Here is a 24,866-nt window from a genome sequence, read left to right as displayed (position 1 = left end):
CTTATAATCTCTGATTAGCCGTTATCATAGGGTTGGTTTGAGTTCGGTCTCAGAGGACTGAACCAGCAGCAACACCTGTAAGTGTCCAAGACGCTTGTTTGGGATCAATGTTAAGAAAACCCCTTAGCTGTTTCAGCGGGGAATGGACTGCATGGAGATGCCAAAAGAGGATCTTTAGGGACACACCCTCTGGTGAGTTGGAAAGGCCCCAAAGGCTACTGCATAAAGCCTCAGAGCTGGGGGTCATCCTCAGGTCTCTGGCTTCCCTGTGTTGGCCTCCTCCAGCTCCTCCCAGCGCCCCATACCAACCCATCAGCCTCCACCTCCCAGGCCTCACGGAAACCAACGGGCCCATAACCCTTTCCGTGCCCGTTCAGATCAGAAGGCTGCAGGCTACTCTGCGGGAGGCTGTTTCTGCCACCTGGCCTTGGCGGGGGAGGGCATTTGTTACAAAGGTTACACAGTGGATGCAAGTTTCAGGCAGGGTATTGGACTACTTGACCTCTTAGCTCTTTGAAATTCTATGCCATATAATGCATTGGACTGCTTGTCTGGTGGGGGAGGGGATGGGGGAAGAAGGGGGAGATTTGCTACAGGGGCTTATGCAGGGGTCAATGTTGGAAAAATTACCCATGCATATGCTTTGTGAAGAAAAGACTGATTAAAAAAAAAAAAGAAAGAAATTCTATGCCATATGATTCTGTGGTCATCTCTCTGTTAACCATTTAACTCCCCCAAATAACCCGTGACTGCCATGCCCCCTAACTCCCCGTAGCCACCAAAAGCAGACGCAGACACACAGTTTGGATGTTCTCAAGACTCCAAGGCAGGCTTGACCCTTGAAGCCCCTGATGACGCTCTTAAAAGGAGAAGGCGACGTCACCACCAAAAAACTCAATGTTTATAAATGGCCAAGACTTACCAGGGCCGTGAAAATGGCAGGAATGTGAAAAGTTAGCAACTTGCGATTGGCGACTGGCAGCGGGGCCTGGGAAAGTGAGGCAAGGCCACTCCCGGTGTGCCCCCCCACCCCGCAAGGCCGTGAGGTCACGAACACCGCCCCACCGGAGCTCCGCACTGGAACGTACCTTATTCCTACCCCCGTGCAATATAATCATCTCCTCGATGGACTGGATTTGGTTGGTGGCATGCAGGCCTTTTTCATGAGTGGTTTTAGAAAGTTCAATTCTCTTCCCTCGTTCTCTGCACCTGGAGAAAAGAAGGGAAGGATTTACAGTCTTGTTATGATTGCTCTTCACTAAGCACATCACTAGAAGCACACTCTTGAAGCCACCTGAGTGAAGACACATGTGGACCTCATCTCACTCGAGTTAAATGGCAACCCCGCAGGCTCGATGTGGGAAGGGGAGGTAGGGGGTTTCTTGCCTGCACCCCTTTAGCCTTCTCATTTCCCTTTCACCGGCCCCAGTCTCAGGAGGACTGGCCCAATGCTAGGGGCATTGCCCATTACACTCATGAATTCTAATGGTTGGAAGAATGGTGCCCATAGCTCTGTGGCACAGTGAAGAAAGTAGGCTACGGCTTTGTAAAACTTGGTTCAAATTCTGGCTCTACTACTTAGGCAAATCTCTTCCCATACCTGGGCCTCAGTTTCCCCCTTGGTCTAATAAAGGGATTGGCCTACGTGGCCTCTGATATCTCTTCCATTTCTAGAGTTAGGACCATGGGCAAATCCCTTCCCCTTTTGGGGGCCTCAGTTTCCTCCCCTGTAAAAAAGAAAGTATGTTGGACTGAGTGGCCTCTGAGGATCCTTCTAGCTCAAGATATAGGATCCTGTGTGTAAACATGGACAATTGTCTTCCCTTTCCTGAGTTTGCTCAGGACAAAGCACAGCTCAGCACAAACACAAATAACACATGGGAATATATGATAAGCAAATGCCTACACGAGAGCCAAGGGGCAGAGGAGCTCAAGGCAAGCTTCCTGTAGGAGGAGGTATCTGTTGGATTCCAACAGATGGGTAAGAATTCCACAGATTGAGAAGGGAAGGATATCGGCTCCCAGGGATGCAGCCCCGGGAGGACACTGCACGCAGAAGGGAAAGATCCATATTCAAGCCCTATCTCGGAGACCAGCAGGATAACCCTGGTCCAGGGACTCGACCTCCTGGGGCCTCTTTCAAATGAGGGGCTTACACTTGATAGCTTCTAGGATCCTTTCCAGCTGTGGACGTAGATAAGAGTTCTTTGATCTGAGGCAAGGTTTTGCCCATGCATTGTACTGTTACCTCTAGGGAGCTCGCTGTTTCCAGGGGTTCGAATCCCAGCTGGGTCTCCCATTGGCTCGTTTCTAGTGCTAACGGTCTGTGATTCTACGACGTGCTCGCTTTTGAGAAATTTGGTATTTGATGTGAAAATAGTGCTCCTGATGCACGGGCTGGGACTTGGGGTGAGTATAGACTAGCTCAATCGTAACCCTCCTTCTGATCCTATGATAGGCTATGCATATAGAAGCTGCTGATAGGTCCTGCCCTTGGGAGGAAAGGGGATTGACGGTTTGATGGAGCCTAAACAGAATCGCCAAGCCTTGCCACTGATTGGATATGCGGGCTAAGTAAGAGAGAAGAGGTGAGGAAGGCTCTCAGGTGACTGGGGACAAATACAATTTTCTTTTTTATTGTACTAAGTTTTTTTTAATGCACATTGCTTTATGAATCACGTTGAGACAGAAAAATCAGAGCAAAAGGAGAAAACCATGGGAGAGTTAAAAAAAAAAACCCAGAAAAAAGAAGTGAACATAGCATCTGTTCATTTACATTCATTCAGTCTCCACAGTTCTTTTTCTGGTGGCAGATAGCATTTCTTGTCCAAAGTCTATTGGGATTGCCTTGGATCACTGAGCCCCTGAGAAGAACCAAGTCTTTTGTAATTGATCATTGCGCATTCTTGCTGTTATTATACACAATGTATTCCTGGTTCTGCTTGTTGCGTTCAGCATCAGGGCATATAAATCTCTGCCGGCCTTTCTAATCTGCTTGTTTGGTATTTTTTATAGAACAATAATATTCCATTACGTTCACGTACCACCACTTGTTCAGCCATTCCCCAACTGATGGGCATCCATCCACTCCTTTTGACAAGTTTCGCATTTTCCCCATCCTCTCCTTCCACAGAATCTGAACTCCTGCGGGCAAGTCTTCGCATCGTCACAACAATGCCTGGGACATAGCAGGTTTGGTAACTGATTGGTATGGGAGTGGGGAGAGGAGTATCTCATGTCCCCAACTTGTGTAAATATGAAGGGACATGAGAATGGGGGGATTTTGCTTTTGAGACTTCCTCTTCTCCTTCCGATGGAATGTAGGACGTGGAAGGGGGGACACTGGAAACCCCCCTTGGCAGCCTCTGACCCTGAAGTAAAGGAGGTTTAAGAGAGGGCTCTTTGGGAAGGCCCCAGCCCTCCACACAGGTAAGACAGTGCATCAAATGCAGATTTATAGGGGTCACAATCTATGGCTGCCATCGGGAACAAACCCTGGTTAATTTCACAACATACTGCAAGTGGCCAATCTATGTTCTTAGCAAAGAAATGTATGTGAGGAAAAAAAATGAGACTGGGGCGTTTCCTAAGTGGTGATTGCTTCAATAAGGGGAAAAGGGGTGCCTGTCTCTGACTTAAGGATGGTGCCAGCTGATTTATCCCGGGCTCCCTGGTCCTTCCCAGCCATTGGCCCATGCTCTCTTCTACCACACAGAAAACAAACTCAAAGCCCGACCTAGTGGCAGAATAGCCAGTGTTGGGTCACTTGGGCCTAGCTCATCCTCAGGTGCACATACTGTAGCAGAAGTTCACCTTCTCCCTGAATGGGGGGCACCTCATGGTCTAATGACCAGCTGGCCTAGAAATAAACATGTTTCTTTCATGGGCTCCCCCCACACTGGGCCATTTGGTGAAACTGGGTAATAGAGATATTGATTTTGTAGCGGGAAGAGCTCCCGATCTGGAGCCAGAGGCTCCAATTTTACCTCTCTAGGCCTCATTTTCTTTCTCTGTGCCATTGAGGGGGTTGTAGCAGCCACCCATACCACTCCATCTCAGATCTCTGTACCTCTGTCCCGGCTAGCTTGTGCTTGCAGTGCTCCTTCTGCTCCCTTTTGTCTCTTTGAATCCCTGGCTTCCTTCTAGACTCAGTTCCAATCCCACCTTCTGCAAGAAGCCTTTTGATTGTCAGCACTTTCCTCTCTGAGATAACTTTCTGTCATATTTCAGGTAAGAATGTCATGTGATTAAAAATCCTACCACTTGTGGTCTTTGGGGAGTTGAGGAGAGGTCAATTGGAGGGATCCCCATCTTACTGAGACGCCTAGTGATTTCAAAAGTTTGTTTTTCCCTTCAAACCCATGATAGGTATTTCCTAGCTCAGTAGGCCAATGGAAAGCACTGGTCATAATCTGGAAATCTCTCCCAAGGGAGAGGGAAGGAGAGCAAAGGAAATGAAATAGCATCGAAAGTGAGGAGGCGGGCAGGGAAAAATTGATCATTTCCCCCCAAAGCTTCTCTAGCATCTGGTGGGGAGAGATAAAGCACCCCGAAAGGTCGCAGGGGTAACTAAGACAAGTTGGCTGGAAGGGGTTCTTTTATGGCCATTGAGCCATGGAGCTCAGAGGGATTCTGCTTTCCTCACTGTAGAGAAGTAGCCAAGATGTTTCATAAAATCCGCCTCTGGCCAGTGGAGTCAAAAACCCGAGGACTTGCTATCAGGATACTTGGGTTAAATTTCTTCCCTGCAACATGTGACCTTTCATAGTCTTAACTTGTGTGACCTTTCATAGTCTTAACTTCCTCCTCAGCAAAATGGAGATAGTAAGTGTTGCCCTAAGAGGCAGAGTACTATAGTGGATACAGAGCTCACCTCAAAGTCAAGAATATTTGATTTCAAGTTCCATCTCTGACACATACTAACTGTGAAGCACTTACCTTTCAGCGGACAAGCCACTCTCTAATTTATTTCTCCCATGATTTTCAAATTTTCCTCTTCTGTCTTATTTGGGGTATGTTTATTAGTTGGGTTTCTACTTTTAAAAAATGCATATTCTGTTCATTAATCTCTTGAATATTTCTCTTTTCTTGATATGTGTAATTAGGGATATGATTTTTCCTCTGGGAACAGCTTTAGCAATTCCCTGATCTCCTGGTACATTGTCATATCGTTATCATTGTCTTTCACGTAATTATCAGCTGTTTCTTTGTTCTTTGACTCCTTTATAATTTAGGATTTCATTTCTAAGTCTCCACTTAGGTCTGTGTCTTTAGTTTGTACTCCTGAATTGACCGATGGCTATTTATTATTTTTTGAATTGTAAAGGATGTATATGCACTTTTTGCATTTATTTGTAATTTCTCTGTACTGTAAAACCTGATTAGTTTTTTATAAAAGTACTATTTGATGCAGAGAAGGATTTCCTTTGATAGTCTCAGGCAGTTCTCCTACAAAGGTACAGATTGGAGGTAGGGAAGAAAAAAAGGGAGGGAAAGAATCGGAAACTCAAAATTTAAAAACAATTATTAAAAATTGTTTTTACATGTAATTGGGAGAAAATAAAAAATATTAAATAATTTTTTAAAAAGGCCACCTGCATCAGCAGTGTCTCACGCTGATAAAATTGTAGATCGGGAGCAAAAAACCCACTCCTTAACCCGTGTGCTCCCTCTCACAGAGGTCATATGAGCAAAGCATGTTGCAAGCCTCAAAGCATTAGGAAATGGGAACCAGAGCTGCTCCCCATCCCAAGGTAGTTGAACCAAACACGGCCACGACAGGTGAGGAGAGTCCCCAGGTCATCTGCATGTCCTGGGGCTTGGAGAGAGGAAGAAGGCCACTCACCAAATATCACTGCTGAGGCAGGGCTCCCAAGCCCATTGGAACGTTGGTGGGGGCGTACCACTTGCCGTACAGCGGAGGATGTGTTCACTGCCCAGAAACACTGGCTGTGTCTTATTCAGGTCTGTCTCCTTTTCATATATCTTGGGTCTCTCTGGAAAAGAGAGGAAACTCTCAGTAAATAAGGGTAACCACCTCAGTCCTGGAAAACAGGAGTCTCCTTCCCCAGAGAGGCAGGGGCCTCTGGATGGGGAACGTCGGATATGCTGTTGGGTAGTGTCTCTGTGCTGGATGCTTCTGCTCAACTGATTCTCTTTGTGTGGACAGGTCAATCGGGTAGGCTGGGTAGCAGGAGGAGCCTATTGGGAAACAATGGTTTAGGAAAGTGAGAGCCACAATTCATCTGCTCATGTGATCGGGGGAGAGAGGTGGGACAGGGATTTGATTACATATCCTCTGACTTTTCCTCACTCCCCCATAACTCCTGTTGGCACAGGTTTAGATAACCATGATGGCCTGGTGGACAGAAACCCAGCCTCCCTGGGTAAGGCTGGCTATCACAGTGGATAGTGCGAATTTAGGGTTAGGTTGGGCTCAAAGGAGTACTGGATTTAGATCCAATTTATTTTTATTAAAAAAATGTTTATTTCTCAAAATGCATGCAAAGATAGTTTTCAACATTCACCCTTGCAAAACCTTGGGTTTCAATTTTTTCTCCCTCCCTCCCTCGCTCCCTCCCCACCTCCTCCATCTCCTAGACAGTAAGTCATCCAATATAGGTTAAACAATTCTTCTAAATATATTTTCACATATTAAATCCACTTATCATTCACTTCTATCATTGTTTCACTAAAGGGGTTCGATTGAGGCCCTTCCCAGTTGTGACATCCCTTCTTTTAAGGCCCCTCCCAGCTCTGACATCCTGTGTTCTAAGACCCTTTAGCGAGGCTCTGAAATTCTTGATTCTGCCTTTTGAATTGATTCTGACAATGCTTCTACTTTCAGCAGCTCCGAAGCCCAAATGCCGACAGGGATGAGGCATGTGACGGAGCCCTAAGCTTCATGGGGTAATGAGAAAGAGGAGGATGACCGGGAGGCGGATGGATTGGCCACGTACACCAGCTCTAGGAAAGGCAGCAGTGAGGCAGTGATGCCTCAGAGCTCTTGTTTAAGCCAAATAGAGTCCTCTCTTCATAGGAAATGAAACATCTCAATCAATAGATGGACCTTTTAAGCTCCACAGTGGCAGCTGGTTTGTAGCAAAATCTCTCAGCAAATGGTGGATTGGGCGGATGGAGCAAACCTTGTGTGTTTTTACTGATGCCCTCACTCCCAGCTTCTGGGGATCAATCACTATAAAGCAGAGCCCATTTCCCCTCCCTGGCCTCCCCATCCCACTTCCCCCGCGGAGGCTCTAGAGCTAATCCCATGCGACCCTGCCACTGGCCACTTCCTCTGCTACCACCTCAGGCTCCGAGAGGTCTTCTGACCTTCTCCATGAGCAAAAATGCATCCCATAGGAGTGCCTACCTATAAAATGAGAGTATTTTACTAGGTTTTTACTTAAAATCCTTTCCAGATCAGTGAATACTTTGTGTTTGAAAGTTCCTTTCAGCAGCGGCATTCCATATTCCAGGAGTTCCCACTCCAACATTCCCGGTTCTCTGTTTTAATGGCCTCTCTAACTCTAGCATTCTCCGTTTCTCCGGGAAGGAGAGCCCCTGCAAAGAGCTGTGTTAATCCAGTTGAACTATCTCACCCCTGGGGTAGCCACAGAAGGGGGAGAATAAGGAAAGATAAGACATGGGGTTGACCAGACCCAAGCAAGCCCTTGAGCTCTGTGATGGGGACAGCTGGAATCCCATTTGACCTCTCCTCCAGGAAGCTGACCAGGCCAGCTGCTAGCTTAGGCCTAAAGTAACAGCTGACCTGCCCAAGCAAAGGAAGGGACGAGCAGCTGCCAAGTGTCTCCTCTCCAATTTCTTTCTCAGGTTACAGCAGGGAAGTCACTCTGATAAGCTCCCAGTGCCTGATAGCTCCCATGGAGGGACTTCTTCTTCTTCACTTCTTGGACAGCTCATTCAGGCTGCCACAGATGACAATAGAGGGTTGGGGTATCCCTTATCAGAAGATCCGAGTGGCTTCCTTTCCATTGGGTCACAGAAGAGAGACCTCTCATCTCATTTACATCAGAGGAAACGAGAATAAGTGAATTTGTCTTGGGGAGGTGTTAGTGAGGGAGGGAGGACTGTGCAAGGTCACCTGCCTCACTTTTCCTTCCAGAGCCCACTGGGGCCAGTGGCCAGACATAAATCTGGGTGGCTGAAGATGCTCCTAGATGCAGTGGGATACCTTGGCCTTTTTAAGCTAACAAGATCCGTTTGACTGAAGCTGCACCCTTTTGGTGATTAAGGCTAGAAGATAAGACTAGAAAGGGAAGTTGAGGCCAGAAGAACCTTGAATGCCAGGCTAAGGAGCCTGAACTTTTGTCTTTTGGCAATTAAAGGTTATCGGATGTTTTTGGTTGGGAAAGTGGCATTAATGGTGGAAAAAAAAAAAGAAAAGAAAAAGATTTCATTAAATTGGCATGATGAATGATGGAATTCCGGAGCTGGAAAAGCCTTTAAGACAGAGCACATTGGAACTGGGAGGGGCCTTGGAATAGGGAATGTCAAAGCTGGAAGAGACCTTAGAATGTAAAGACCTTAGAAACCATGCAATCCAAACCCTTAATTTAACAAAGGAGAAACAGCACCCCAAAGACAGGAGGTTCTTTGCCCAGGGATACATCCAGGAAATAAATAGGATTGATTTGAGATTTGAGAACTAGGATTTTAAATTCTTCTTCAGATTCCAAACCTAGTGCTTTTCACCCTAGAGCAGGCTGAGCAATTCTTTAGGATGGTTAGCAGGCCCTTCCTGCAAGATGATCCAGATCCCATTCTTTTCAAGGACCTTACCCCTGGGGGTGGGGGGAGTGGGGGAAGGGCAGGTATCCTGGCTCCCAAAGAGCTGGAGAGCTTTCCTGCTTCAGCTGCCCAGGATAGTGGGAGTGGGGATGGGGGGGGGGGGGAGGAGGTGTTGAAAGAGTTCTCCAGATACAGCAGCTGGGAGGCCTCAGTCTAGACAAAGGGGGCTCAAGGAGCTGCTCAGATTATCGGGAGACCCAGATAGGACTTCACAGATCTCTAGACAGGAGAAATGGCTCCCTACGGAAATCGAAACACAGCCCTGTCTTGGCCCATGCCCTGCCAATTCTGTAACCAGTGTAGGATGGAATCGGAGGGCATCCTTCCGTACTGAAAGAACGACCAAGTGGGATTGTTGAGCTACTCTCAGCAATCTTTGATAGACCGGCAAAAGGCTGGTTAGTGAACAGCAGAAAAGTAAGCAGTGATCAAAAAGGCCCAGCATGACTTCATCAGGAAAGAACAGCTCGTGGTACGTGAAACGGTCCCATTTTTGCTGTCAGGTCAAACTGCAAGATTATAAAGCCCTCATTCTTCACCTTTTGTGTTTTGGAATTCTTTGGCAGTCAACCTTAGCCTATATAGATCACTTCTCATCAAAATGATCTTTTGTTAAATTCATAATTGAAAGGAATAGTTAAAATGTGATGGATTTTCTTGCACAAGCCAAGTTCCGAGATCCCTTGAAATTGATTCATGCACATGCTGAAGTCCATGGACCCCAAGATAATAAGCTCTGACATGAATATGGCTTCCTGAGATTAAGGAAAGATTCTGACAGAATCTCTCGAACTGTTCTTCTGGAAATTTCCAGAAGAAATGATGAAGAAATGAGGTGGGCTCAACCACAGCACAGTTTAGTGGATTCAAATCTGCTTGGCTGAACAGCCATGGCCAAGGAGTAATTAGTCAGGCACGGTCTGTGATCACCTTGGAGGAAAATCTCCAGTGAGGAAGTTAGACAAATTCCGGGTTGATGCAACTTGAAAGTAAGAAAAGTATTTTGAAGAATGAGGGTTATGCAAATGGACAATTGGCTGCTATGGGAGGGGATGGCATCCCCCTCATTGACGTCTCCAAATAAACCTTGGATGTTAACAGTCCCATTGTGGAGGCCGTTATGGAGGGGACTCGTGCAAGGTCACTTTCCAGCTCAGAGATTCTGTGGTTCACTCATGCCCACTCCCATCCCTGTGCATTCCACCCACCCCCAGGCTCTCTGTCTATAGAATGTCTCTCCCAGATTCCCTACAGGAGGTAGGTAGAGAGTGGTGAAGTGGACTCGGAATCAAGAAAAAAAAGCAGACACTTAGTGTGTGATCATGGGCAAATCACTTCAATGTATTATGCCTCAATTTCCTTCTCTGTGAAATGATGTGGGCTTAAACTAGGACTATGAAATCCCGTCCAGTCCTTGATCTAGGGTGCTAGGATCCTACGAACAAAATCTTTCTTTAATTTCGATGAATGAGCGAATGGCTCGATTGGCAGAGACTGGTAGGGGGTGGTGTGTGGGGCAGAAGGCCATCATCTGTCAAGAGACAATATTTGTTAAGCCCTGGAACCGTGTGTTATACAGGGATATGGAGTAGGCATTGAATGTCCTGGATCATTTTTTATTAAAGCTTTTTATTTCCAAAACATATGCATGGGTAATTTTTCAACACTGACCCTTGCAAAGCCTTCTGTTCCAAAATTTCCCCTACTTCCCCCACCCTCTCCCCTAGATGGCAGGTAGTCATGTCAAAAATGTTAAAATATCTGTTAAACTGGATCTTTTTTTTAATGAATTGAATGGAAAGCACAAAACAGGCAAGACCTCAATAGCATCAGACCACAGCTGGTTTGAAAAGGATCTGGGCATTTCAGTGGACTGCAAGCAGAAATGAATCTGCAGAATGATATGAAAGCCTAATAATAATAATAATAATAATAATAATAATATCAACAACATAAAATTGATATGGTAAATTTATAAGTTACTGTGCTAAGCACTTTATAATTTTAGCTCACAACATCCCTGAGAGGAAGGCACTATTATTTGTCTTTTTACAAATAAGGAAACCGAGGCAGACAGAGTTGAAGTGATTTGCCTCACACAAACTAAGAGATGTCCGAGACCAGATATGAACTCAGGTCTGCAGCCACTTTATCCACTACCCCACCTTTCTGTCATCCCTCCCCACCAATTCCAAAAGTGAATTTGTCTGCACTTAGGAGGGTCATGGCTTCCAGAAACAGGTAGGTTGGGATCCTGCTGTACTTGGCTACTACAGTCAGCCCCTATCTGGACTGTTCTGGGCCCTGAGGTTTAAGAATAATATCGTTAAGCTGCAGCGTCCAGAATAGAGGCTTTATTAATCAGGAAAGGCCCGGGTCTTAGTGCAAGAACTAGGTAAGCTGAGCCTGGAGCACCGAAGCCTCAGAGGGAACATGAGTTACGTGTATTTGAAGAGCTGTCCCGTGGAGGAGAGATCACCCTCTTTTTGCTTGGTCCCAGAAGGCTGCAGCAGGAGCAGTGAGGGCAGGTACAAAGAGGCAGGCTTGGGCTGGAGGTCAAGAAGAACCTCCTGATAAGAAGGGCTGCCCTGACAAGAGGTGAGCTTCCCCAGCCCGGCAGCCGGCTGTGTGTTTGTCAGCTCTGCTATGACGGGGATTCCTTTTGGGCACAGGTGGTCTTGAAGGCCACTGAGCCTCCTCCTCACCCTCTGACTTGAGGATTCAAGGAGAGTAAGCCAACTGCTGAAAGCTTTTTCTCTCCAAAGAGGGGCTGGGAAGGCCGAGGAATAAGGCGGAGGGACACCAAGCCCGAGAAAAGGAGTAACGGGAAGAACTCTGATGCATAGTTGAGATTTTTGTCACTATCCCCCCCCCCCCCAACACACTCCCTCTGACCTCTTGTCACCTCTTGATGAAAATAACTCCCATCCTTTTCTCATTATGCTGGGCTCTCCCGAGACCCTCGAGGCCTGCCTAAAAGGTCAGCACCTGAGCTTCGGTGGCACATGGAGCCTGTGGCGTTATCACAGAACAAAGCTGCTTCCCTGGCCCCAGCCCCCAACTGGTCCCCATGTGGCCTTACAGGAGGGGGTCTGTGCCTCCCCATTCTGGAAGAGAAGGGCCCTACAGGAATGGCCTAGGAAACTGGTCCTCCCAATCCCCCATCTACTTTTCAAACCCCCAAACCTCCCCATGACCCAGAGCAAATGCTGGCCCTAATTAAATGAAAATGCTGGAGACCTTGAGGGGGAGTGGGTTGTCAAGGTGAAGACCCAGTCAGTCCTAAAGCACTCACTGGCAATGGGACAGAACAGAGCAGGAAGGGGCAGTGAAGTGAGGGTTGAGTGTGATGACTCCATTTTGGCTCCCCCGGGGAAAGACGAGTGTGCATTGGCTCATTGCTCTGGCCTAGATAATGGAAAATCATTTCCCGGTCACATTTTGGCGAGGGAGACACTTCCAGAAGGAGAGGGGGTGATATTTTTCCCCTTCTTTAAAATATTCTGGGAATGGCTTCCCTCCTCCATTTCTTTAGCTTTGAAGGGGATGAGGAGGATTAGGAGAAGAGTCACATGATGCTGATGGCAGGGGCTGCCTCGTGAGCTATTTCTATAGACAGCCAAGATACTTACTATTAATATCATCCTGAATGCTGCAGCCAAGCTCCTCCTACCACAGACTGCTGCTATTATTAACCCAGGAGGATTCTGTCCCAATAATCACATCATTACAGGCCTCTTACCAATAGTATTAATATTATTGCCATTCTACAGATGAGGAAACGGGGGCATCTGGGTGAAGGAAGTGAGGGTTAATGGGAGGAACATTGGATCTGGGGTCTCGGGGGTCACTGGACCATAGATTCAGAACTAGAAAAGACTTTTATTCAGTATCATTTCACAGTTGGGGAAACTGAGGCCCAGAAAGGGAAAGGAAATCAAAGCCATGCAAGAAATAAGTAGGCCATAAGTTTGTGAATCAAACCCAGGCTTCTTGGCTTCAAATCTCACTTTCATTCCATTATGCCACAGTGCCAGGAGGTCTGAGTTCAAATCTGGCTTTTGCTACTTAACCAGATCAGTGACCATGGCAACTTCTGCCCCTCTCCAGCTCCCTTTTGCAGATGGGGCTAATGATTTTTTGCAAGGCAACTGGGCTTAAGTGACTTGCCCAGGGTCACACAGCTAGGAAGTGTTAAGTATCTGAGGTCATATTTGAACTCAGGTCCTCCTGACTTCAGGGCTGGGGCTCTCTCCACTGCGCCCCCTAGCTGCCTTGGGCTAATTCCTTATTATAAAGGCAGCAGAGCTACTGAGGGGAGCTCCTGCTCCATTCAGTGAGTTCCCAAGTCCTGCACTGATGGAGGGCTTCCTAAATTTGTTCCACTCATGAACCCCTTTTCACGTGAGAAATTTTTCTGTAACCCCAGGTATGCAAAGATAGAAAATCAGTATACAAATTCAACATTTTCTGGTACTAAATCATAATTTCGTGACCCCCACATTCAATTATGAGGCACCCCATGGGGCTGTGGCCCACAGTTTAAGAAGCTGGGGCCTAATCGACTTGCTGGAGTAGAAAGATACAGCCCTTTTTGGGAAAGGGGCCCCCCCGGGGACCTGGACAAAGGGAGCTCCTAGAATCTGGGGCTACTGGGTTGAAAAGGTACGCACTTCTCTTTCCTTATAACGGACCCTTGCAAAGAATGTGGAACAAATATTGAAGCAGCCAGGTGGCGCTACAGTGCGCAGAGAGCTGGGCCTAGACTCAGCAAAACCTGAATTGACGCCCAGTGTCAGACACCGACGAGTGTGACCACAGCAAATCACTTCAGCTGTGTCTGCCCCAATTTCCTCATCTGTCAAATGGGGATAATAATAGCCATTACCTCTCACGGTTGATCCGATAAGTAATAAAGGGCTGCACAATACCTTGGCACACAGTAGGTTTTAAATAAATGTAGGCTATTATTATTTATATCACGTTCTATATTATATCTATTACCTGCAGGTTTGAAAGGCATAAAATAACTTACCCAGGGTCCCACAACCGGGATCATGATTAAGTTCTCATCAGCTTGGCTGCAGTACGAAGTCTGAAGTCTCCCAGAAATCAAGGTCCTCCAAAGTACCCCCCAATCCTAGCTCAGCTGAAAGGGCCCAGGAGGCAGAGAAGAGCTCCACGTGCCACTTCAGGCCACACAGCAGGCATCTCTCCCGCCCACAAAGAGCCTGTTTTAGCCTTTGTATTCTGGGGATAAGTTGCTGAATTCATGTTGCTAGGCAATCTGGCTCTTCTCCCTTCCAGTCACATGATCTAGGGCAGGTCACTCCCCTCTTCCGGGAGGAAGTTTTATCATTGGCAAAAGGGAGATGCTCATTTAAGATTGTCATGATGATGGAAAGGAGACCTAGAAACGTGTGGCCGACTAGCTGGCTGGCCATGTGACCAGCTGGGGTTCAATAATAATCCCAGCAACAATAACGGAGAGAGGCGATTTTTTCGGCATTGAGAATTTTCTGGGGAGGAAACACACAGCTGCCGAGTCAGGGTGTCACACTCAATTAGAACCTGCAGGCCTCAGAAAAACCTACACTTTTTCGAAATTACGCATGTTCTTTTCATTCTGCTGGTATTGTATTTTATTATAAATTGATTAATTATACTTTTATCTGGTTTGGGCCATACGCCGTGGAGGCCAAGTGACAAAACAGGTTCTCCGGCCATTAGAACCCCAAAGAACTTCCCAGCTCACAAAACACCTTCCTCTCAATGCCTTGAAGAAGTGGCTAAAATAGATATTACACTGATCCCCTCCTTATTTCAGAAATTAGGGACAAAGTAGCCTCACAAACTGGAAAAATCCATATAAAGTTTTTGAGTTTTGGACCAGAGAAAAAGTCTGAATTATCAAGGTACTAAAAGATAAAATACACGATGTGGTACAATGCCTATTTTTAGGCATTTCTGAGTTTCTGCACTTTTTTATGTCATCTGCTGCCCTTTATATATCGTCTGCTGCTTCTGCACAATTTCCCCAAAATTCCCATTGAATTTCTTATGCCAACCTTCCACAATAAGGAAAGTTATGATGTGGAAGGGACAACTGTATTATCTCCACTGGACAGATGAAGAAAGTGAGGCTGACGGGAGTGAAGTGATTTGCCTAAGCTCACACAGCTTAGGCTTGAACCTGACAAGTGATTTTTTTAAAGATGATAGGGGGCAATAGTCCAGACAAGAGGCAAGTGGGGACTGTGTGAACGGAGAGGAGACAAGAGGCGAGTGGGGACTGTGTGAACGGAGAAGAGACAAGAGGCGAGTGGGGACTGTGTGAAGGGAGAGGAGACAAGAGGCGAGTGGGGACTGTGTGAAGGGAGAGGAGACAAGAGGCGAGTGGGGACTGTGTGAAGGGAGAGGAGACAAGAGGCGAGTGGGGACTGTGTGAAGGGAGAGGAGACAAGAGGTGAGTGGGGACCGTGTGAACGGAGAGGAGACAAGAGGCGAGTGGGGACCGTGTGAACGGAGAGGAGACAAGAGGCGAGTGGGGACTGTGTGAACGGAGAGGAGACAAGAGGCGAGTGGGGACTGTGTGAACGGAGAGGAGACAAGAGGCGAGTGGGGACTGTGTGAACGGAGAGGAGACAAGAGGCGAGTGGGGACTGTGTGAATGGAGAGGAGACAAGAGGCGAGTGGGGACTGTGTGAACGGAGAGGAGACAAGAGGCGAGTGGGGACTGTGTGAACGGAGAGGGGCCATATGCAAGTAATGTTGGACAGACATTAGACATTAGATGTAGCAATGGTTGTGGAGTGAGGAGTTCAGGGTGACTCTGAGATTGTAAGCCTGGATGACTGGCACTCGATAGTTCCTTCAATACTAAAAGGACAAATCACTTCCCTCACTCGGCTTCCTGTTTTCTTTACCTGTAAACAAAGGCATTTGACTACACCTGGACCTGTAGGGACCATCTAACTAGTATTTCTGCTCACTCTAGAGCCAGTATCTTCTGAGGAGCTTCATCCAGAAGGCTGGCACAAAAGGCAGGAGGCTGTCTCACTGCTGTTTCCAGGCTGGGCCTTCCTCCAAAGCTTCCTGACAGAGAGCTCCCATGAGGGTGTGGGCCAACGACTGAGGCCACTGTCATTAATTTTTCAAGTTAGCTAACTTCCCCCTTTCCTTGAGTTACAGACACAATCACAGAAAGCAAAGTTAGGAACAAGGCCCCCCAAGTCCTGGAAACTCACCGTAGACAAGTAGTTGGATGGTTCGGTTTTCACAGAGGCCGTGCTGGGTGTTGCTCAGAACAATGGTGTAATTCCCAGAATGCTTCACTTTCACATCTGTGATGATGAGTCTGTATCTTAATGGGTCAGAATGGTAGGTGAGGTTCTCTGGGATCAGCTGGCCATCTTTGTACCTGTCCAGAGGGGCAGAGAAATGATCAGTTATGAGGAAGCTCTTTAGACACCCAGTTACACCTTCCACTTGAGCATTTGAACTCTTCACAATTAAGTCACAAGAAGAAGGGACAAGAAGATCATTTTGAAAGCTCTTCTGTTGTTAGGAAATCATAAGCTCTAGGAATTACCAGTAAGGGACCTTGAAATGGCCATGTATTCATTTGTATGTTATTGTTCAGTCATTTTTTGATCACGTCTGACTCTTCATGACCCCATCTTGCGTTTTCTTGGCAAAGACACTGGAATGTTTTGCCATTGCCTTCTCTAATCTATTTATTAATAAGCATTTATTTATTGGACATCATGGGTTGGGCACTTGTCTTAGGCTGGCTACAAAGACACAAATGAAGCAGGTGTCCTCTAAGGGAGCTTACACCCTATTAGAGAAGAGATGATGGACAAAGATAGTGACATCCAACATATGGATCATATAAATGAAAAGTGATTTCTCTGTCTCAGTTTGGGGTCATCCATTTTTCCTGGGGATCTGAGTAAAGAGAGGGACTCCATCAAGGAAAGAAGAGAGTGGAGGGGAGGGAAGGGGAGAAGAGAAGTGAAGAGAAGAGAAAAAAAGGGAAGGGGATGAAATGGGGAAGGGAAGAAGAGGAGAGGAGAGAAGGAGGTGAGAAGAGGAGGAGAGGGAAAGTGATGGAGGGGGAGAAGAAGGGAAGGGAGGGGAGGGGAAATGAGGGGAGAAGACAGCAGATGGGAGGGGAGCAAAAAGATGGAAAAGGAGGGGAGGGGAGAGGAAGGCAGGAAAGAAAAGAAGGAAAGGAAAGCAAAGGAAGGCCAACAGACCAGGTTACATTGGGCCTAGGGAAGGCATCCACTCTGACAGACAGCTTCTGCACACCATGGCCGGCAGTCACCTCATACACAGTATTCCGCCTGTAGGTCACATTGATATATGCTTTCTCTGAAAATAGAATATGGACAAAAACAAGATTTAGAAGGACAACCAACGCACAAACTAGGCCTTTGTGGGCTTCACAACAGGCCCTTCAACAAGCATTTATTAAGCACCGATTGCATGCCAGGCTGACAAAAATGGCCCAGTCCATTCAGGGGCAACATGTACACAATAAAATAAATACTAAATATGCATGGAGTCATGATGCAGGGCAGGGCAAAAGTATGTGGGAATCTAAGGGTGGCCTATATGGAGGGGGGCACTTTGAGGAATGCTAAGTGGGAAAGGTAAGGAGGAAAAACATTTTAAGCATGGGGCACAGCCTGAGCAAAGGCATGGAGAGAAAGGATGAAATACTGTAGAAGAACACTACCCAGTGTGTCCGTTAGGCTGCAATGAAGAGTTTGGGGAGAGTGCTAGGCCGCAGTCAGAAACTCATTTTCCTACATTCAAATCCAGTCTCAGACACTTACTAGCTGTGTGACCCCGAGAAAGTCACTTCAATCCTGTTTGCCTCAGTCCCCTCCTCTATAAGATGAGATAGAGATGACAGTGGTAGTAAACCACTCCAGTATCTCTGCTGGGAAAACCCCAAATGGGCTCATGAAGAGTTAGACACAACTGGAATTTTGCAATAGGTCTGAAAAGGAACACTGGAGCTGAAGGGTGAAGGGCCTGAAATATTACCCAGACAAGTTTGTAGAGATGCCACTAGTGCTGCTGGGGGGGGGGAGGGGGAGAATCTTAGGAGGACCTAAATGGGGGGACACTGGAGGCAGGGGCTGTCAATCAGGAGGCTGCTGCCATTGTCATGGCTTCCCTGTCTCCTTTCAGGTCTCAGTTCAAGCTCTACCCGGGAAACCTGGCCCAATTCATCCTCTCTAATCTTCCCTCCCTGGAAGCCCAACTGATCCCGTACGGAACTTAATGGCACATTGCTGTTTGCAGTTGGCTTCCCCCGTTGGATTGGAGAGCAGAAATTGACTTTTGCCTCTCTTTCTATCCCTCGTAGTTGGCATAGTGCGGGCAGCAGAAACTTGTTAAAGGCTAGCTGTCTGCCTGGGTCGGTGAGAGGCAACGAGGGCTTGCCCTAGAAGGGTGAGAGCGTGTGCAAAGAGAGAAGCGGAAGGATGAGAGACGTTTTCAGGAGACCCAATCGACAGTACTTGGCAACTGACCTTTTTCAACAAGAACAGCAGGGAAGAAGTAAAGACTGTGACAGGGCAGCTCGGGGTGGAATCCAGTGGAGCTCAGCTCAAATAGAGATGGGGCCACTGAACAGATGCCTGCGGGTGCAGACGGACTTAGAAAACCACATCCTTACCTTATATGTTCTATCATGTGTGTATGGCTCTGGCTGCCCTCGGAAGTCTCGGGGGCCATGCCAGTCAGCAGACACCTCTACTGTAGACAGTCGAGGACAGACTTTTTATTTGGTAAAGGTAGCAAAAGGGCAAGAGAATTTCTGAAAAGCGGGAGCTCAGAGATCAGGGCTGGGAGAACCCTTAGGACAGGGAACGTCAGAACTAGGATGAACCTCAGAAAAGGGGAATGTCAGGGATGGGAAGGAGCTTAGAACAAAGGACGTTGGAAGTAGGAAGCCTGGAGAATGCTAAAGGTGAGGTGACTTACCCAGCACAGTGATGTTGATGCTGGCCTGGAGGCTTGAACCATTGCCTTCCCGACATCGGTAGAGGCCACTGTCCTCCATGGTCACGTTCCAGATGGTCAGGTTACTATAGCTTTTGTACACAGAGGTGCTTTGGTCCATGTTCTTCTTAATTTCATAGCGCTTGGGATTTGCTTTGTTCTGTGACATGGCAGAAAGAACAAGCAAAGCTAAGTGAAGTCTTTAAGCCTCCACAAAGTGTTTGCTGAGGTCTTCCCATGAACTCAGACCGGAGCTAGCTTTGGGGGAGAATACAGACATATCTAAGAGTCAGGCCCCATCCCCAGGGGATTCATACCCATGAAACCACTAGAACAAAACAGGAGTCTCTGTGACAGGTGCCCAGGGCCCAGAATGGGAGACACTCCAGATAGACCACTGCACAAAGGGTGGTTGCTGGGCTTGGTTGAAGGAACAGTCTATTTATGAAGATAAGTCTCTTGACAGACAGTGGCCAGCTGTGACCCATGTGATAGAACTAATGAGTGTCAAGCCCAGGCCCTGTCTTAGATCCCTTTCCCTCTAAATCCCCCAAATCTATGAATCAGAATTCAGTTTGAGTTGGGGAGATAGCTGTACACAGATAATTTCCTCAATGGCACCATTTTGCCTACAGCAGAATCTCATCAAGAAGAAAGGGCTTATGTGAATGGCCAAGAGCTAAATCCAGAAGCAGCAGGCACAGGAAAGTGACTACTGATGTGGGTAAATTATGTGCCCATGTCAAGTCATCCTAGAGCCTAAACTCCTTACAATAGGGATCCAGCCATGACCAACAACTAGCCATGGCAGAAACAGCAGGAGACAACCATAACCACTGTCTGAGCGGGAAGGGACCTCAGAACACAAAAAGCCACAGCTGAGAGAGCTGCAGAACAGAGTACATCACAAATAAAGGAGGCCTTAGAGCAGGGGTTCTCAAACTACGGCCCACGGGCCAGATTCGGCCCACTGAGGACGTTTATGCAGCCCGCCGGGTTATGGCAACATCAGACCGGAAGTGACGTTTGACTTAAACTCACGTTAGCAACGCGCGCACTTCTGGCCCTGGGCTGAGGCGGCGGAGAAAGAGTGTGAGGCGCTCCAACAGTCTGAGGGACAATGAAGTGGCCCCCTATTTTAAAAGTTTGAGGACCGCTGTCCTAGAACATGACCCAGAGATAGAATGTTGAAGCCAGGTGGCCCTCAGACTACAGTGTTTGAGCTAGAAATACCTCAGTCTACAGATGCTAGAATGCTAGGGCTAGAACCCAGCATACCTACCACGGACAACCTAGAACCCAGCACACAGGGGCTGCTGACAGCCTAGAACCCAACCCGCAGGTGCTGGTGCTCTAGAACCCAGCACACCGGGGCTGGTCGTGATCTAGAACCCATCATGCTCAGACTGCTGGTAATCAAGAAAGCTCTGGACCATCCATCAGAAACTGCCAGCAGAAGAAGGGAGCCAGCCCCCTCCTTCCAGCTGGATAAGGGATCTCTCACCCCTTTCCTCTTGTACTCCCAGTCAAGCTCGATGCGCCCATTGAATGTGGTCTCAGCTGTGCAGGTCAGACTGAGGGTTTCTCCTGCGAGCAGTTTTTGGTGATTGACTCTGATGGCAATGTTCTCTTTTTTGGTTTCTGGAAGACAGAATGGAGACTCAAACTCTCCCCTGACTGGTGCAGAAGACATGAGCCCACCCCACTGGGAAGGAAAACAGGAGAGAAAGAAAGGAAAGTGGCCACTTCCTCATCAGTGTCCCCTCCCACTTGATGGAAACATGGAATGGGACTCCAAGAAGCTGGAGAAGGACCTTTCAAAGCCTTTGTAGCTAACCACGCCCACCATTCCAGCCAAGGTTACCAAGGGGATGCTGTAGCACTACTTTAGCATTCAATCCCAACCAACCAACATCTATTAAACATCTACTGTATGCAGAGTTCTGTGATGGGTACCGGGGGAGGGGAGAGAATACAAAGTATAAATAAAACATAATTTCTGCCCACAGGAACTAACTAAACTTAGCTCCAAACATCAATGAAGCCCAATAACATGCAAGGACAGGACAGATATCAAAAACTACTTGTGGTCTAAGGGGTAACTGGTAAAATCAAAGGAGCCATCCTACAGGTGATGGTATCAGATTTGGATGAAAGGATGAGTAAGAATTCAACAGGTTTAGTAGGAAAGGATACTGTCTCCTATGGAGGCCACACAAGAGAGGGGAGAGGCCACTGAACTTGGGAGTCAGGAAGTCCTAAGTGTAAATTCTGCCTCAGATACTCATTGGATATGTGATCCTCGGCAAATCACAACCACCACGGCCTTCACTTTCCACATTTGTAAAGGAGGAACTTAATCCTGATGGTTTCTAAGGCCCCTTCAGGTTCGAAGACTAGGGGTCCTAGTCATTTTTGTTATTAAGAAATTTGATTTTTTTGAGCTTTCCTGACTCTTTCAGACCTCTATGGGGCACAGGCGCTAAGAGGTGAGAGGTTACTAGGAATAAGATGAGAGTCACAAGGGAAGCAGATTTCAGCCAGACATAGGGGGAAATCCCCTAACAACTAGAAATTCCATAATTACAATCAGCTACCCCGGGAGAGAGGGAGCTCCCTATCAACACAGTTCATCAGGAGTACTGTCGAAAGGATTGGGCTCAGGTCAGTTTAGAGCTTTGTCAGGAAGCTCATCTTTGTATAAAGCCCCAGTCCCTCATGTTTCCTTGTGACTACGTTTTAGGGGGCATAGAAAGCTGTTTCCTCTTCCCAAGGGCATAGATTTTTCTCAAAATTCTGTGGGGCCTTTTACTGGAGTTCTCAGATGGATATGAAATTAAAGGGCAAATAACTTGCCAAAGGTCATGCGGCCACTAGTAGGATCAGTAGCAGCAGTGGGATATGAAGAGGGGTCATCCTAACTCAGGCCCGGCCTAATTGCTAAAGAATCACTCCTTTCTAACATGATATACACCCTCCAGTCCAGGCTTCAGGACACATGAAGCCTTAACTCCAGGTGGGGTTCTAGGTGTGGTCAAGCACACTCACCTACTTTCTGTGGCAGGTAAAGGGAAATATACGTCTTCCCATGGACTTCTGTCACACACTGGAGCAGATTGCTGAAGAATTGAAAGGATGGACGTATGACCGTGAAGCCTTTCTGGGGGTCCCAGTCCTTGCTCGTATAGTTGAACTTTTCCAGATTGAACTGTAGGAAAAGGGAGGCAGATGAAAAGATTTAGCTTGGCTTTCTGTATTAGCTTAAACTAAGCTACACAGATGAAGAATGGGCTCTAGACACGGCAAGTGAGTCAGTGCTGTGGGGGGGGGGAAGGCAATGGAGCCGGAGGCCCTGGGAGTGAAGCCTGCCTCCGATGCCTTCATGAAATGTGACCTCTTCTGCTTCAGCCTTTTGCTTGGATGCCATTTTTACCCTTTCTTGTACCTATTTCTCTACACAGTCTCTATTCCCTTGTCAGAAGCTCTGGGTTTCTTGAGGCCGGTGTTCTTCATCTTAAAATCCTTAGCACCAAGCTCCAAGGACTTGTATACAGTAGAGACTTAAGAAATGTTTCCATTTCTTCCAGTTCTAGATCTAGGGTCTTCTGTGTGACCTTAAGTCCTTTGATAGCAAGGATCTTCTACAGAATCATAGAGATCAGGGGTCCATAGCTTCGGAACTGGAAGGTACCTCAGAGTGTCTGAAGGGGTTAGACTTGAAGCAGACTCTGCAAATTCCTAGGTGTGACCAGAACTGCATTAAATGCCTTTGGGAAATGGTTAGCGAAAGCAATACGGATGCAACAGTGTTTATTTGTGGCTATTAAAGCCAATAAGACCATGGGTTCCAATCCAATACCTTCATCCCAAAAATTAGCATTTACACAAATACAAAAGTGAACAAGCCCCTGCCTCTGAGGGCCTTTCATTTGAATGTGTGTATAAACATATGAACACATATGAATTTATAGACACATAAGATGTGTATAGAATAGACACATATAGAACCTATGGAAACACAATACACACATGGAACAAACACATATAGAACCTATAGAAACATGAAACACATATGGAATAGACACGTATTATGCAGACACATAAAATGCATATAGAAGAGATACATGCAGAACCTAGAGAAACACAAGACACATGGAACAGATACATATAAACTAAGTAGAAACACAAGATATGTACAGAATAGATACACATAGAACCTGTAGATACTTTAGATGTGTATAGAATACATCTAAAACCTATAGAAACACAAGATAAGAATAGAATAGACATGTATAGAACCCACAGACACATAAGATGGGCACAGAATAGGCATGTATAGAATCTGTAGAAATTTAACGTGTGAGTAGAATAGACACATCTAAAATCTACAGAAACATAAGACACATAGAATAAAAGCATCTAGAACCTATAGATGCATATGACACATACAGAATGGACACATTGTATTTCTGTAGAAATACAGGCTATATATAGAATAGAAACATCTAGAACCTATAGGTTAATAGCATGTATAGAATAGGCACATCTAAATGTATAAAAACATAAGACACATGTAGAATAGATACATTTAGAACCTACATATGCATAAGACAGACATGGAATAGACACACTTAAAATCTATAGAGACATAGAACACATATGGCAGAGAAACATCTAGAACCTACAAGTGTATGAGACACATATAGAATAGACATATCTAGAACCTGTAGAAACACAAGCCACATATAGAGTAGAAGTACCTAGAACCTATAGGCGCATGACAGGTATAAAATAGACACATATAGAACCCACAGGTGTATGAAACATGTATAGAATAGACACATCTAGAACCTGTAGACACATCTAGAATTTATAAAAACATAAAATGTGTATATAATAGACACGAGATGATGGGAAAGGTCACTAGCCTCTGGGATCGGGCAGAAGGTGGAGCTTGAACTGAGGCTGGCAGGGAGCCAGAAATCCCCCCCAAAAAAAAAAAAACAGTAATGAGGAGGGAAAGTACTATGGGAGCCCAGAGTGGGAAAGAGATTGACCCTGATTCTTTAGGCTCCAGGATTCCAACTTAGGTCCTTGGACTCTGAGGGCTGCATTTAATTGGAGGGCTAGTCTCTCCTCCTTATTTCCTCCTCTGTAAAAGAAGAGGGTTAAACTAGGTTGTCTCTGGGGTCCCTTCCAGTTCTAGATCAAGGATAGCATTCAAGGATACAAATAAGGGTCCTTTCCACTAAATGATGCTGCTCCCCAATTTGCATGACCCTTATCACCTCTTCAGCAAAACTGTGCTAACATCTACTTTGCCTCCCCCAGTGAAATAATATTAGCATTGTTATTAATGGCATTTATGCAGAGCATTAAGGATTGCAAAGTACTTTACACAGGCTAGTTATCTCATTTGAAGATGCCTTGCCTTGTAAATTTGAATGCCTACCCAGATTCATTTGTTGCTGTTAGCAGAAATTGTCGTTCAGTTGGTTTTTAGCACTGTGTGACTCTGTGACCCCATTGAGGTTTTCTTGGCATAGATATTAGAGTGATTTGCCATTTCCTTCTCCAGCTCATTTGACATATGGGGAAACCGAGGCAAATAGGGTGGAGTGACTTGGCCAAGGGTCTGAGGCCAAATTTGAACTCAAATTTTCCTGATTCTAGACCTAGTAGTCTATCTACTGCAGTGCCACCAAGGTGCCCCATTAGCAGAGAAGTCTTCATAAAATGTGACCTCTTCTGCTTCAGCCTTTTGCTTGGATGCCATTTTTACTGTTTATCGTACCTATTTCTTTACACAGTCTATATTCCCTTGTCAGAAGCTCTGGGTTTCTTGAGGCTGGTGTTCTTCATTTTAAAATCCTTAGCACCAAGCTCCAAGGACTTGTATACAGTAGGGGCTTAAGAAATGTTTCTTGAAGTAAACTTGCTCTATAATTTATGGGAGGGCATTTTAAGACCTATAAAAGGCAAATTCCTTGAGGCTCGGGAGTACCCCAGCACAACAAACTGCTAAATGTGTA

At 46.4% G+C, this 24,866-nt stretch overlaps 1 protein-coding gene across 2 annotated transcripts in view; it reads right to left on the bottom strand.

Annotated features, from left to right (window-relative positions):
* LOC141548207 (vascular endothelial growth factor receptor kdr-like) overlaps positions 1-24,866 on the bottom strand; it is a 179,102-nt gene that overhangs the window by 69,139 nt on the left and 85,097 nt on the right. For both annotated transcript variants that reach the window (XM_074276906.1, XM_074276907.1), the window contains exons 5-11: positions 21,883-22,042; positions 20,339-20,475; positions 18,817-18,994; positions 17,073-17,190; positions 16,059-16,231; positions 5,846-5,996; positions 1,089-1,209 (exon numbers count right to left, since the gene is read on the bottom strand). In XM_074276906.1, coding sequence (XP_074133007.1) covers positions 1,089-1,209; positions 5,846-5,996; positions 16,059-16,231; positions 17,073-17,190; positions 18,817-18,994; positions 20,339-20,475; positions 21,883-22,042 — 1,038 coding nt within the window. The remainder of the gene's footprint in view (positions 1-1,088; positions 1,210-5,845; positions 5,997-16,058; positions 16,232-17,072; positions 17,191-18,816; positions 18,995-20,338; positions 20,476-21,882; positions 22,043-24,866) is intronic.

The sequence above is a fragment of the Sminthopsis crassicaudata genome, chromosome X (genome assembly GCF_048593235.1).
Source record: "Sminthopsis crassicaudata isolate SCR6 chromosome X, ASM4859323v1, whole genome shotgun sequence".
NCBI classification, from domain to species: domain Eukaryota; kingdom Metazoa; phylum Chordata; class Mammalia; order Dasyuromorphia; family Dasyuridae; genus Sminthopsis; species Sminthopsis crassicaudata.
Note: the sequence above shows the minus strand (reverse complement) of the source record. Positions and strands in the feature narration are given on the sequence as shown.